At 38.7% G+C, this 15669-nt stretch overlaps 2 protein-coding genes across 8 annotated transcripts in view; one reads left to right on the top strand and one right to left on the bottom strand.

Annotated features, from left to right (window-relative positions):
• The first annotated feature begins 781 nt into the window (after positions 1-781).
• LOC131361479 (coiled-coil domain-containing protein 122) lies at positions 782-8045 on the top strand. Its single transcript, XM_058402575.1, has 3 exons — positions 782-1249; positions 7213-7329; positions 7887-8045. The coding sequence occupies exons 1-3, from the start codon at positions 782-784 to the stop codon at positions 8043-8045; spliced, it is 744 nt and encodes a 247-aa protein (XP_058258558.1).
• Positions 7355-15669, bottom strand: part of LOC131361567 (TSC22 domain family protein 1-like) — a 38581-nt gene continuing 30266 nt past the window's right edge. For 2 of the 7 annotated variants that reach the window (XM_058402801.1, XM_058402805.1), the window contains one exon: positions 11735-14980. In XM_058402801.1, the coding sequence (XP_058258784.1) occupies positions 14726-14980 (255 nt within the window). In that variant the 3' untranslated portion in view covers positions 11735-14725. Of the gene's footprint in view, positions 14981-15669 lie in introns of all 7 variants that reach the window. The other 5 variants (XM_058402806.1, XM_058402807.1, XM_058402804.1 and 2 more) reach the window with 4 other exon arrangements.

Genomic DNA, 15669 nt, shown 5'->3' with positions numbered 1-15669 from the left:
ACAAATATGTATACTGAGCAGTCTTTTCAAATGCACAAATTACAAGTATTTTTATCCCTTCCTGTCTTAATACACTATATTGCCAAAAGTTTTAGCACACCCCTCCAAATCATTGAATTCAGGTGTTATTTTTCAGGGGTTAGGCTTTTAGTTCCAGTAAAAATAACTCTTAATGCTTCAGCGAACTTTGTTGGTAGTTTGGGGATGGCCCCTTCCTGTTCCAACGTGACTGCATACCAGTGCACAATGCAAGGTCCATAAAGAGACTGAGTGGAGGAACTTGACTGACCTGCACGGTCCTGACCTCAACCTGATAGAATACCTTTGGGATGAATTAGAGCGAGACTGAGCCATTCCAAAACTAAGATGTCTGCCTTCACATGCACATGAATTTAATATGGAGTCGACCCACCCTTTGCAGCTATAACAGCTTTAACTCTTCTGTGAAGGCTTTCCACAAGATTTAGGGGTGTGTTTATGGGAATTTTTAACCATTCCTCTAGAAGCGCATTTGTGTGGTCAGGCACTGTTGCTTGGCAAGAAGGTCTGGCTCGCAGTTTCTGCCTTAATTCATCCCAAAGGTGTTCTATCAGGTTAACGTCAAGAGTTGGTTGCATGAAATTGTCCAGAATGTCTTTGTATGCTGAAGCATTAAGAGTTCCTTTCACTGAAACTAAGGGGCCAAGCCCAACCCCTGAAAAACAGCACCTGAATTCAATGATTTTGAGGGTTGTCCCAAAACTTATATATAAGTGTAAGTTTCTTTTATATACCCTAAATCATGTGTGTAAAATGTTGTGGCCAGTGCAACCATGTCCTTATCTTACATAGGTTTTTCACAACTCTGCAGGATACACTATCAAAGATAGTAAAGAGTTATGATACTGTTTCCAGTAACATTAAACTGAAGGAGCAACAATTCAGTGGCATCACAAATGTGACTGAACAGGTAAACAGGCAAAATGAGAGACAGCAAACAGAGACACAAGTGATCCAGATGGAAATCTTGAAACTCAGCTACAGCATAGAAGAACAATTAGAGAACTCACGTTTCTTGCTGGCTTGGTACAACAGTTACCATAATAAAATGGAGAGCTACAAAATGTCACTTGCTGCACTGGAGATCCAAGCAACTATTCATATGGAGTTGATGGAAAAAAGGGAAGAGGTGAAGAGACAAAAGGAGCATATAGATGAATTGAAGATGAACTTTCAGAATCCAGAGGGGAATGCTTTACAACAGGCTCAGGTACAGTAACATAATTTTCATGGATCACTGATGTACAAGAAAGGCCAAATTTTAATTAATTAACAATTAATTTAGTGCATATATCTTGAAGTTGTTGAGTTATTCTGAAACATTGCACTAGGGATTCAAACCTCAGGCTTTTACACAGTATTTGAAAGGAATTTGATATTTGAATATCATCATAATATAATATTTAATGATACTATCAAATCTGCTATAAAATACAGTACAATTACAGTGACCAACTCTGTTCAGAACCTGGGGTAGGCCTACTGCTAATTCACGAAGAATGATGACATTGAGAAGGATGTTTAAAAGTACCAGTCACAGGAAACCATCTTGCTAGCTTATTAAATTATACAGGTCAGTTTAAAATAAATATTTTTTTATACCTCAGTGTCAGGAATCCCTCTAGCAAGGCAAGCCAAGCTCCAAAGCATACATAGCAGCCTGCAGCACTTATGTACACATTGTGTTGTTTATGTATCAATGTGTCTTTGTTTCATATGCTTCATTCTCTTGTGTCCTGTAAGTCTGAAACAGTGCTTTCCTCTTAGTGCTGAGCTATGATCATCTCTTTTACGTCAGTAATGGAGTGTGTACATACAACAGGAGAAGAAGCTATGGACGGTGGAGTATTTTTAAAAGGCATTGCCAACATGAAAATACATTGTATCTCTCCTCCTCAGCAAAAGATAACTCAACATAACCATGTTATGCACATACAGCTATGATAGCTATTAAACATGAAATTACTCACTTTCTTCTTATTTCCTTCTCATCTTATTCTTTTTTGGCTGTATATGGTTGGCAATTTTTTGTCCAGAAATTTAGATGGGTAATTTCTCACCTTTGGCCCAGCTCAGCATCTTGTAGATTTCCTGGCCTTGTTTGCTGCTAGCCAGTTTGCATGATGCTTTGTGCTTAGGTCCGATCGCAGGCTGTTTAAGACAAATGTTGCGTGTCTCCACAAACTTTCAAACTCTTTATACAAATCAGGAGCCTCCCAGTTGATCTTTGACTGATTAAATGGAAATTGGAGTATTTTTAAAGCCAATATGACAATACACTACAAGTCTATGAAGTTACCAAGCTGTGTCTGTGTAAGAGTAAGATTTGTTTATCTGGACTTAAATAAATCTCACTTGAACTTTTGTCCATGTAACTGTGCCGCTCTGTGGCCCATGACAACACTTTGCACTAACATCGATGCAGCAGGGGAGTGAAACAACTATGAGCTAGAATCCTGAAACTAGTTTTTAGTGGCTGAGGTTCTTCCTGTTCAACCTCAGGGTCAAGCTGCTGAGCAGAGCTCCTTGTAAACATAGGAAGCCCCTGCCTGCTATGAGTGGTGGAATTGGCGACCAGCTAAAGCGAGGCTGACAGGGTTTCCTCTGCCTCTGAGCCCCCTGGAGGCCAACCTGGCAGCCTCCTTTGCTCCTGAGCCACACCCAGAGGCCAACCTGGTAGCCTGTGACACAGAGCTCCCTCCAGAGGGCAACAGGGTGGCCTCTTGCACCAGTCTTCCTCCAGAGGCTGACAGGGCAGCCTCTTACACAGAGCTCTCTCCAGAGGCTGATGTGTTGACCTCCCAAGCCCTGCATCCTGCCGAAGCAGACATAGCAGCCTCCCATGCCCTGTTCCTTCCTTGGACCACTTTTGATAGATACTGATAGATACTGAACACCCCACAAAAGCTGCAGTTTTGGAGATGCTCTGATCCAGTCATATAGCCATCACAATTTGGCCCTTGTCAAACTCACTCAAATCCTTAAGCTTGCCCATTTTTCCTGCTTCTAACATCAACTTTGAGGACAAAAAGTTCACTTGCTGCCTAATATATTATAACAAAAATAAAATGATGAGGGCATCAAAGATCTTAATGAAGTTTATTGCAGCATCACAGTGACAAAATACATAAAGTACTTTGGGTTCATCGGAGTCAAAAACATTTTATACAGTGTTTCCAGTGTGTAATTTAAATGAGTTTTACGTTAAATGTAAATTAGTGTAAGAACTGAGTATCACCCAAAATAGCCAGGTGATACTATCGTCTAGCTGGATGTATTTAAATGGTAATCAGTCATGTACACCTTGGCTTGGTATTGTTACACAAGTTATCTCACAAATGGTTGGGTGACACTAAATGGTACTCACGGTCACATATACCCTTTGTTTAGTGATGGTCCTTGATGTCTTGCTGCCACTCCCATACTAATAAGTGATTTGATTAAGTGTTCTAAATGTTTGATAAGGCTGCTTTAAGCCAATGGAAAAATACCATACAGATAAACTGAATTGAATTAAACATTTTCAGATGTGTACTGTGGAGTGGAATCTGGGTGGAGGCTGTGGTGGAAATCAGTTAAACACAAATAAGTTGGAGACTTGACTAAAGTCATAGTAAGAGTAGAAAAGTTTATTAATAAAAAGACTGCGCAGGACATCTGTCACACACACAGTGCATCTGCGAGTGAGAGGTGCTTCCCCTTTCTTTCACGCTGCTTTTATGCATACACTCTTAACAGAAGTTGCATGAGTTCAAAAGTTCAAGCTATATTTGCTGGGCAGGGATCTCCTCTCAGTTCCTTACCCTGCCAATTTAGTTCCCCTTAGAAGTGACACATTGTCTTCAACGATTATAAAAAGAAATACAACTGTCAGCATATTTCAAGTCTTTTGCACACATAACAATCTGCATGTACACAAGCCTCGTACATACATTATCACAGAAAGTTTAAAATTTTCCACTACAAGGCAGGCTGTAGCTTCTTACAATATCCCACCCACTAACAGGTGCCATGATGAGGAGATAATCGGTGTTTTTCACTTCACCTGTCGGGGGACATAATGTTATGCTTGATCGGTGTATATACAGTTGTGCTCAAAACTTTGCATACCTTGGGAGAATTTGCAAGATGTGTACCATTTTATAAAGAAAACAAGAGTGAGAAGGCAAAACAAATTTATTTTATTTCTTATAGGACTCAAGTTCATATGTAAGGCATAACAGAATGACACAATCATCAAACAAAATATGACAAAGAAAATGAGAAAATCCTTGTTCAAGTTTGCATACCTTTTTAATTCTTAATATTGTGTATTCCCCCCATTCCCCCCATGTTATTCCCAACATGCTGCATTCATCTTTCCATTGATTTTGACTAACTTCCTTGTGCCACTGGAGCTTACACAGCCCCAAAACATGAGATCCACCACCGTGCTTTACAGTGGGGATGGTGTACTTTTCACCATAGGCCTTGTTGACTCCTCTCCAACCATAACATTTATGGCTTTGACTATAAAGTTGAATTTTGGTCTCATCACTCCAAATGACTCTGCTCCAGAAGCTGTGAGGCTTTTCTAAGTGCTGTCTGGTGTACTAAAAGCGGGCCTTTTTGTGGCAGGGGTGTAGTAACGGCTTTCTCCTTGCAACTCGACCATGCAGGTCATTTGTATTCAAGTACCTCCTTATTGTGCTCCTTGAAACAACACTGCTTTTTCCCAGAGCTACCTGTATTTCTCTCGAAGTTGTCTATGGGTTTTTCTTTGTGTCCCGAACAATTCGTCTGGCAGTAGTGGGTGAAATCTGGTGTACCTGACTGTGGCTTAGTATCAACAGAACCTCTTATTTTCCACATCTTTATCAGAGTTTGAACAGTACTGACTGGCATTTTAAAGTGTTGAGAGACACTATATTGCCAAAAGTATTCGCTCACCCATCCAAATAATCAGAATCAGGTGTTCCAATCACTTCCATGGCCACAGGTGTATAAAATCAAGCACCTAGGCATGCAGACTGTTTTTACAAACATTTGTGAAAGAATGGGTCGCTCTCAGGAGCTCAGTGAATTCCAGCGTGGAACTGTGATAGGATGCCACCTATGCAACAAATCCAGTCGTGAAATTTCCTCGCTCCTAAATATTCCACAGTCAACTGTCAGCTGTATTATAAGAACGTGGACGTGTTTGGGAACGACAGCAACTCAGCCACGAAGTGGTAGGCCACGTAAACTGACAGAGCGGGGTCAGCGGATGCTGAGGCGCATAGTGCGAAGAGGTCGCCAACTTTCTGCAGAGTCAATCGCTACAGACCTCCAAACTTCATGTGGCCTTCAGATTAGCTCAAGAACAGTGTGCAGAGAGCTTCATGGAATGGGTTTCCATGGCCGAGCAACTGCATCCAAGCCATACATCACCAAGTGCAATGCAAAGTGTCGGATGCAGTGGTGTAAAGCACGCCGCCACTGGACTCTAGAGCAGTGGAGACGCGTTCTCTGGAGTGACGAATCGCGCTTCTCCATCTGGCAATCTGATGGACGAGTCTGGGTTTGGCGGTTGGCAGGAGAACGGTACTTGTCTGACTGCATTGTGCCAAGTGTAAAGTTTGGTGGAGGGGGGATTATGGTGTGGGGTTGTTTTTCAGGAGCTGGGCTTGGCTCCTTAGTTCCAGTGAAAGGAACTCTGAATGCTTCAGCATACCAAGACATTTTGGACAATTCCTTGCTCTGAACTTTGTGGGAACAGTTTGGAGCTGGCCCCTTCCTCTTCCAACATTTTATGGACCTTGCACAAAGCAAGGTCCATAAAGACATGGATGACAGAGTCTGGTGTGGATGAACTTGACTGGCCTGCACAGAGTCCTGACCTCAAACCTTTGGGATGAATTAGAGCGGAGACTGAGAGCCAGGCCTTCTCGTCCAACATTAGTGTGTGACCTCACAAATGCACTTCTGGAAGAATGGTCAAAAATTCCCATAAACACACTCCTAAACCTTGTGGACAGCCTTCCCAGAAGAGTTGAAGCTGTTATAGCTGCAAAGGGTGGACCGACGTCATATTGAACCCTATGGATTAGGAATGGGATGTCACTTAAGTTCATATGCGAGTCAAGGCAGGTGAGCGAATACTTTTGGCAATATAGTGTATATATACACTATATATATGTATAATATAATATAATCTTTATATGTCAATTTTCTGCATTATAAAGTTCAACTATCTTATTTACACAGGTCCATTGGCAGTTCTTTTGTCTTCCCCTTGGTGCAGTCAGTCAGTGCATCACCTCATGAGTTGAGAAACTCACAGACTATTTATTCACAGACACTAATTACAATTACAACTAGAATGTTGCATTTCCAGAAGAAGATGCGAGTGTGATTGCGAATATGTTGCTTAAACTATTGCAAGACATGCTCAAATAATATTTAAAAGCTAAAGTCACAGTTAAAAAGTTTAAGGTAGTATGTGGCTGTAGAGTAAGAATTCAAGCTGTAGGAACAAATAATACAAAATAAACTCTACCAAATAATATAAAATAAACTATAATACTTATCAGCATGAAAAGTAATAGCACACTTAAGCAGCATTTTAGCATGGGAACCATGTTTCTAGCTATTACTGTTTAAGCGATATGTTGCTTAAACTATTGCAATAAATTCTGAAATAATATACAAATACAACCCTGAGCGGGTCTCAAACCCCACAGTAGCGGTCTGAAGTCCTTGAAAAATACATTTAAAAATCCATGTAAAATAAACTATAATACTTATCAGCATGAAAAGTAATAGCACACTTAAGCACAACATGAGCAACACTTTAGCGTTGGAACCATATGAAGCTGCTTTGAGACAACATCCATTGTTAAAAACGCTATACAAAAATTTGCATCCATTTCAACTCTCTCATTTATGAATTATTTTTTTTTAATATATTATTGACTTGTATAATGAAAGGTATTTACATGCAAAGTAATGCAAAACATTCATAAATATTTGATACTTTTTTTTACATTTAATACAATGATAATTACATGGTGAGAGTTGCACAACATATTTTGACAGTGAAAAATACATAAAATAATGGCAAGTGAATATAAATTCATACACACACTTTTTATTCTTCTTATATGATACAGTTTATTGTTACATATAGTCTGTGTTCTTTTATGTTCTTCTTAGAAAGAAATTGACAACTTTAAGACCCAGATACAGAAGATAAAAGAGCTTGTAAGAAGAAAAGGGATACTACTGGAGAAAGAGAAGAATAACCACTCACAACTGAGAAAATATATAGAAGTAAGATGCAATAAATGCTATTATATTTAAAAAAAAAAAAAAAAAAAAGCATTTTTTCACTGAAATATTTTCTGGGGATTACATGCCTGAAGGATAAATACTTATTTTGCTTTAGTAACATTACACCAGGACCATGTGGAGAATTATACAATTGCATCTCAGTGCCACCTGGTAAAAGCTGACAAAATATGTGCAAGGCTTATAGAAAATATAATCAAACAAATAAAATGAAATGCAGTTGCTTTTATACAAGTACATAAAAAGTCATTAAAATGATAAAGTATGTTTTGCAACATTACCTACTTATTTTATTAAAACCACACAATAATAAAAAGGAAACATAATTATGATAAACCATGAGAATTTGCAACGTTGCATTGCATCTGTTTTCTGTACTTGCTTTGTGTTTTATGGCTTTATTTACATAATGTGTGTCTGTTGCAACTCTGCAAGTAATTGGTGATACAAAAAAGTATTTCTAAACATTGCTGTAGAAAATTTCTAGTAATCTTGATAGAGATTAAATGATGTACGGATAAAACCTTTTTTCTGTCTAGATTCATAACAGAACATATGAGGCCATTATGAAACGGCTTTGCTGCCAGCTGAACAAAGCTCTGTCCACTCACAGAGAGTTAAGCCGTGACATATTCCATATGGAGAAAGAGGTGAAACATCTCAAGAAGCAACTAGGTACTTTATACAATGTAGAATGAATCAATGTACATACTGTTGGTATTATTTGTGGGTTATCTATACATGGTTCAATATGACAATTCATGATTGTTATTATGGGTTATTTCTATGGAAGAAATGTTGATCTAAAATGAGTAAATTAACAAATACTTTAATGTACAGTGCAATACAATCTGAATAACAAAAAATAAATGCGCATACTATTCTTGTCAGTATTTTTATTGCAAAGTCATTGTAGAACCAGTATGTGAGAAAATGGTTGGGAAAGAGACAAGTGAACTTTAGGTTTCTCATTGTTTAACAAAGCACTTTTCCGTGCTCCCTCAACTCAACTGGAAAAAACAAAATAAAACACATCATGTGCGTGTTATGTGCAAGCTCCTTCAGCTCTGTCCTTCTTTCTCAGATTCACAAAACTGTCCCTGAAAGACATACAAAGCACACACAAGTAAAGATTACAATTCTTTTAAAATGGACCTCATTCATTGGCAGATTGTGCAGTGGTGCTTTAGGTATGGCAAATTGATTTAGCAACATTGACATTCATGACATGCTGTACCACAAAAGTCCAGCCAGTATGCCTTGGCCATGAGATGGTCTGCATGAGATTTTTCTGCCCAAAATACCCAGCTATGGATTGTAATGAGCCGCATGGAAAGGTTTTACTCTCCAATTTTAGTAGCAGCAATTGGGTCATGTTTTAGCTTGAGTGTCCAGCATTACTAAATATAACACACATCCTTAATAACATAAAAATGCACATGGGATATCAAAATATTTGGCTGGATTTGCTGTCCATCATTTACTCTTGCCTGTATTGAAACAGGTTTTGATGAAAAGTGGTCTGGTTACACGGATATAAGATACAAATATGGTTATATTTTATAAATCCACTAAGCCCTGGTGTGTACTTGCTTGTATACTTACTCCCACTCTATATTTTCCTATTCTACTAGGGAAAGCCTATGGCATCACATTTACATACATTTCCGGCATTTGGCAGATGCCGTTATCCAGAGCAATGTACAGAAGTGCTTTGAAGTCTCCATCAATGAATATATCAATATCAATACTGGTTCACTAGGACACAGACTAAGGAAACCATTAGTTTAAAAACTCTGTTGGGGTTTTTTTTTTTTTTTTTTTAAACCCCATTAAATATTCAGTTCTTTATTAAGAAATGTCAACATGTCAATTTCTGATCTTGTTTTAATTTGTACCTGTAGATGAAAGTGATGCAAAAGAATTTAACAACAATGAGTATTTCACCTGAGGAAAAAGTTTGGACACCCTATGCCCTAATAGCTAGTGTTTCCCCCATTGGCTGAAATAACCTCAATGAGACGTTTCTTGTAACCATTTACCAGTTTCTGACATCAACTGGAAATTAGTTTCCCCCACTACTCAATGCAGAATTCTTTCAGCTGTGTGATGTTTGGGGGGTTTATTGCATGTAAAGTCCAATTCAAATCACCCCACAGGATCTCAATAGGATTTACATCTGGGTTTTGTCTTGGCCATTCCAGAATTCTCCATTTTTTACTTTTCAGCCAGTCCTTGGTGGATTTACTGGTATGATTTGGGTCATTGGTTCAGTTCCACTTTAGCTTCAATTTTTTGACAGATGGTCTTACATGTTCCTTAAGCACCTTCTGATACAATGTAGAATTCATAATGGATTCTATGATGGTGAGCTAGCCAGGTCCTGCTGCAGCAAACCATCCCCAAACCATAACACTTCCACCTCCATGTTTCAAAGTTGGTATGAGCATCACATACTGAAACGCTGTATTTAGTTTATACCAAACATGCCCTGTTATGGTGCCCAAATAATTCAATTTTAGACTAATCTGTCCGAAGCACATTATTCCAGAAGTCTTGGCCTTTGTGAAGTTTCTTTGGGAAACTTCAGTCTTGCTCTCATGTTTTTCTTAGACAGCAAAGATTTCCATCTTGCACACCTCCCATAATAATTAAAGTTGTGTAGTCTCTTTCTGATTGTAGATTTATGCACTTTGACATAAACTGTAGCAAAAGCTTGCTGTAGGTCCCATAATGATATTTTACGGTTTTTGGAGACGTCTTTAAGCATCTTGTGGTCTGCTCTTGTGGTGAATTTGCTTGGATGGCCTGACCTGGTCATGTTTGCAATTGTTTTAAATGTTCTCCACTTGTAAATGATTTTCTGGACAGTGGAATGGCTGATCACAAATTCTTTTGAGATCTTTTTATATCCCTTACCAGACCCATAAGCAACAACAATCTTCTTTCTGATGGTGATAACTCTCACTTCAACAATTAAGAGCAAAGCAAGCTTAATGTCTGAGATTTGAATAAGGCAAGCCTCCTTCAAAATGCTCTGTAACAATGTTCTAGTAATTTGCACATGATGTGATACACCTGTAGGTCATTTTATCCATTTTAAGTACAAATAAATGTGGGGGTGTCCTTACTTCTTCCCTCACAAGAATTTGGATTTTTTTAAATTACATTTTACAGATCATTTAAAAAATTACTTTTCTTTGGGTTTTATTTGTTTAGTCATATTACTTGAATCTTTCAGTATTTTTAAAATGAAGATCAAATGCCCATATGTTTAGCTATGTTAAAAAAACACAGGCTTTCATGGGGTGTCCTAATTTTTTCAGATGACTGTATATGTGACTCAGCTATTCGGACATCTAGGGGAAGTTAATTCCACTACCTGGGTGCCAAAACAGAGAACAGTCTCGGTGAGTACTTAAGTACACTGAGAGATGGTGGGTCCATTCGAGCATTTACATTTACCTTTCTGGCATTTGGCAGACACCCTTATCCAGAGTGACTTACAATTTATCTGATTTTTTTTTTTTTTTTTTTTTTTTTTTTTTTACAACTAAGCAATTGAGTGTTAAGGGCCTTGCTCAGGGGCCCAGCAATGGCTGGCTTAGTGGACCTGGGATTCAAACTCACAACCTTCTGATTAGCAGTCCAACACCTTAACCATTAAGCTACCACATTCCCCCACATCCCACCCTTCTAGCAGTGCTAGAAGATCTGAGGGAGCATGGTGTAGAGCGAATAGTGATGTGAGTTTTGAAGTAAGAGGCTGTTGGTCCATTTTTGGCTTTTGTAGGCAACCATCAGGGTTTGAATCGGATGCACGCAGCTCCCGAAAGCCATGGAGAGAGTGCAGCAATGGAGTGGTGTGGGAGAATTTAGGCAGGTTGAAAACAAGCTGTGCAGCTGCATGTAGAATCATTTTCAGAAGTCAAATTGTGTTGAGGTAGACCTGCCAGAAAATTGCACAAAAATGGACAAAGGGAAGATCAGAGAGTTGTCCAGGGTTATTGCAAGATCCTGACCTGGGGTGAATCACCTGGGATAACCAGCAGTTCGGCTTTGCTGGGATTGCGTTTCAGCTGAGGAGTTGCCATCCATGTCAGCCAGAAATGCTGAGATCAAAGCAGAAGCCGTGGTATCTGAGGGAGAGAAGGAGCAAATAAGGCAAGTGTCATCAGCATAGCAGTGGAAAGAGAGCCCATGTACGGATATGGCTTCACCAAAAGAGTGAGTATAGAGGGAGAAAATAAGAGGACCAAGTACTGAGCTTTTTGGGACACCAGTGTAAAGTCTGCAAGAAGCAGATGTCGATCCTCTCCATGTTACCATTATATGAGCAACCTTCAGGGTAGGAGGCAAACCATTTCCATGTGCCACTTTGAAGCCAGTCTGGTTGGGATCTTGAAGGTTGTTCTATGAGTACAACTGGGATCCAGATCACTTCCATGTGGGAAAGCTAGTCCAGAAAACATCATGCCAGCTGCCCTGCCCTGCTCTGTCCCAATCCTGCTGGGCATTGAAGGTTCTACCTGTGTGGAGAGAGGGAGCTTGCGGAGATATCAGAGCAGGAGATGGAGGGGTGAAAAAAAGAATGGTGTAGTTTAACTACATCAACAAAGAACTAATGATACTGTTTGCATGTTGAAGAGCAGGCATGTCCAATTTTATCCAAAAAGGCCCAGTGTGGGTGCAGGTTTTCAGACCAGACGAGCAGGAGCCAAAACTGATTCCACCTTGTTTAATCAGTTGACCTAGGCTTTTAATAGACTCAGGTGTGGCTTATGCTTGGTTGGAATGAAAACCTGCATCCACACTAGTCCTTTCCGGATAAGATTGGGCACCCCTGATGTAGAGGAAGAAATGGGTTATTTGGTACTTTTATGCTTGGTGATATACTTGGGATCATTGTCCTAAGGCAAAACTGTCCAGTTTTGGAAGAGTTGACTCAAATTTGCCTCAATTTTGGTATAAAGTGGAGTTTGTTGTCTTCTCACTGTTTCCTAAGTCCTGTTGCTGCAAAATAAGTTTAAATCATCACACATCCACCAATATGACAGTTGTTATGCAGTTTGTCATCATTCACACTGTCATAATGACCAAAGTCCAAATGATATTGTTCCAGAACATTTGTGGTTTGTCATGCTGACAGAAGTTTTTTTTTTTTCTAACCACCCTCCATAAGAACTTTTTTTTTTTTTTACGATTTTGCTGTCATGAACATAAAAGAAGAAAAAATAGATGTTTTTCATACATTCTAGTCTACTGCATTTCTTTGTTACCCCATTGTTTGTGCCACTTACTGTAGGTACCTTTAAGCCAGAAACAAATTCCTTGTGTGCACTATAGAAATAGTTTCTGTTTGTTCTAAGAATTCTCAAAATTTTAGTTTAACACCATTACTTAATTTGGACCTTATTTTGACATTCTGTCTAAATCTTCCCAGTGTGACTATCATGTGGCTTACAACAGGTTATGGAAGCAAGGTCTTGATATGAGTCTTTTTTATGGGTCTTTTTTGAATGAAATGAGCACAGTTAGGCATACCTGAGCAAGGTTATTGTTTATAAAGGTTTTTTTTTCTTTACATCTAAACTGAAACTTCTTTACATTTTCACTTGATTTTTTGTGGTTGCTATATCAAAGATGGGTGATTCATATTTGTTTTGTTTTTTTTCAATACAAAAAACAGTCATTCTTACACGGGTGTGTAGAATTTTTATAGCCACTATATACTTGTGTTGGACTGTGTTGAATCTGGCCCTAGTCTATCAATGTAAACCGTGGTTTCTAGCTAGAGAGCCACCGGATAAAAATAATTTTCTGGTCACAAGCACCCAGATCAGATGACAACCAACAAGCATATCAGACATCACAGAAAGAGTTTCTACAGTAACCTGTTTCTCGTTGATCATATTCTTATCCTCCACACATAGTAAAATCTGTGCCCAAATATAAAACACTGTATCTAAGCTTAGCCAGTTATAATGCTATAAACCTCTTATAACAATGATGGACAAAACTATTTATAGTATCAAGTATAATCTTGTTAACTTCCTGTTCTTGATTGTCAGGTAACATCTATCCAGCAGCTATACCTCCCACATATTTAAGTATATGAGCTTCTCCAATAACATAAAAAGCTGTGTTGCTACTGTGCAGAATAAAAGGGGCAAAAAACAAAAGGGGCAAAATGTATCCATAGTACACAGAATAGTGATGAATGCAATGGCATGTAAGATATTACAAGATATTACAAAGTTTTTTTTTCTTTTTATTAAATGTGAGGTGCAGCTGTTTAGTGCAGTTGTATTGTGTCACATTTCCATGTGTTTGTTTCAGGGAACATGCATGGAATTCAAGGCAAGATTTGACACTTTAAGGTGATTACAATTGTGACAACCAAACTGCTTGTATTACATTTATCAGGATTTTGAACCTGTGGAAAGAGAATACATTTTCATCAGTTTGCACTGCTCCTTATTTATATTGGTGGCAAAGCTGGTGTGCTCAGTCCAAACTATGGTATATTAAAGTGTGACATTATCAACTCATTTTATTGAAATTTTCCCTGCTACATATATTACAGTCATTTTAACAAAGACAACATTTATTTTAGAAACAAAATTAATTCAGAAATGTTCACTAATCCTAGGTAGACATCCAACCCTAGGTTTATAGCAGACAAACACTAATATCCCTCTATTGAAGCACTGCTTAAGAAGCGAGTCACACAAGTAAAAGGGTAGAAATAACAAGATTAAAGTTTTAACACTAAGGCATAGCTATTAAATTTAAAGACTGAAAACTACCCAAATGAAAAAGCAGAAAATGATAATTCATCTAGTCCTCACTAATATGCATCACATCTCCATTTCAGATTTATATTTGGGATGAAATAGTATAAGTCTTTAATTTTCTTAATTTTAGTCACTGTAAAGTGCGTTTCCTTTTTTATTTTATGAATGGAAAAAAACAAATGCACAACTGCACAATTCCCATTTACTGCTGATATGAATAAAACAAAATAGACTTTTGAACATGCAAAGGTGCATTTCATTAGACCCAAATACTAAAGATCTTTATCCTCCTTCCCCATGATTGGCTTTTGTTACAGTCCATTTTAAGTCATTTTCTCAGTATTGATTGTCTGAAGCACGTAAAGCTCTCTAGGGCTTGGCTCTCAGTAAGCAGTGTGTAGATGTTGAATGAAAGTTTACTATGTGCAAATGACAAAAAGTATATCCTCAAGCCTCAGCAACTGTGGCATAGTTCTTAATCATGCTGCCATCATTGGAAGTGTTCACAGTATTAAATAACTTCTGTTATATTTTGGTCAGAGTGTAGGTCAGAAGTCCTCCATTACTCTATTAGGAGGTAGTTATACTGGAGGACCCAAACCCTGGGTCTCTGAGGTTGGTGGAACTCCCAGAGTTGCTGACTGAGTGACCAAGGTTGGGGAGGTGCTCTGTACCTGAGCCTGGAACTGAGCTAGCTGTTCAGGACTAGCCAGGTTCTTTAGTAGGTTGTTTTCCTGCTCCAGCTGGAAATTTCTCTCAATCAGATCTTTTATTTGTTCTTTCAGCACCTCCACTTCTTCACGTACAGCATACATCAGGTGGCTTTTCACCAAATCCTAAAAGATGAAGAGAGAAACAGGAAGACAGGGAAATTTGTTAAATATATTGTTAGCACTTTCAGGGTATAAAGTTGAACCTCTTCATATGACACCAGAACAATGTGCTGCATTACGCATATCACCACACATGAATTTCCAGGACAGTAATCTCTAGCTGAACTGTTCTGTCACATTCTTGTCACATATGGATGCCACCAGTGGAAGTCATTTTTGTTATGCAGACATTTGGCCATGAACACTGTCATCCTGAAGCAGTGTTGTGTTTGGCTTAGAGGTGAACAAAAATGAACCTTATCTACCCTTTACAAGGTCCACTATGGAGCTGTGAGAGCAGCAGCCTGTTGCAGTAGCTCCCTAGTGTAGCTCCCTAGTGTCTTTTATTCAGTTATTATTTTTATTTTTTTGTTTCAGAAACCACTCATCATGGTTCACATCCACTTTTATACTTGTTTTGATGGTCTCTGTTCTCATCACCATCTCACACGTTGGGAGCTGGGATCAGCAGAGTGGCATAGTGTTTAAGTACACATGCGACCTGCTTTTGGTGCTCTCCAAAACAATGCTTCTTCCGGGAGACAGGCACAAGATCCCAGCAGAGCTCAAGAGGAGATGCCGGGGTTGCAGAGCTGTGATATGTTATCATGGGGAACGTGAGGTCCTTGGGAAATAAGACGGAAGAATTGTGT

This window comes from Hemibagrus wyckioides, linkage group LG11, assembly GCF_019097595.1.
Source record: "Hemibagrus wyckioides isolate EC202008001 linkage group LG11, SWU_Hwy_1.0, whole genome shotgun sequence".
NCBI lineage: Eukaryota > Metazoa > Chordata > Actinopteri > Siluriformes > Bagridae > Hemibagrus > Hemibagrus wyckioides.
This window is presented reverse-complemented; position numbering and strand designations above follow the sequence as displayed.

Coding starts and splice junctions, on each gene's coding strand:
- LOC131361479 (XM_058402575.1), top strand. CDS start 782: ATGTGTGTAAAATGTTGTGGCCAGTGCAACCATGTCCTTATCTTACAT. Junction 1,250..7,212: donor ATGCTTTACAACAGGCTCAG/GTACAGTAACAT, acceptor TGTTCTTCTTAG/AAAGAAATTGACAACTTTAA. Junction 7,330..7,886: donor AACTGAGAAAATATATAGAA/GTAAGATGCAAT, acceptor TTTTCTGTCTAG/ATTCATAACAGAACATATGA.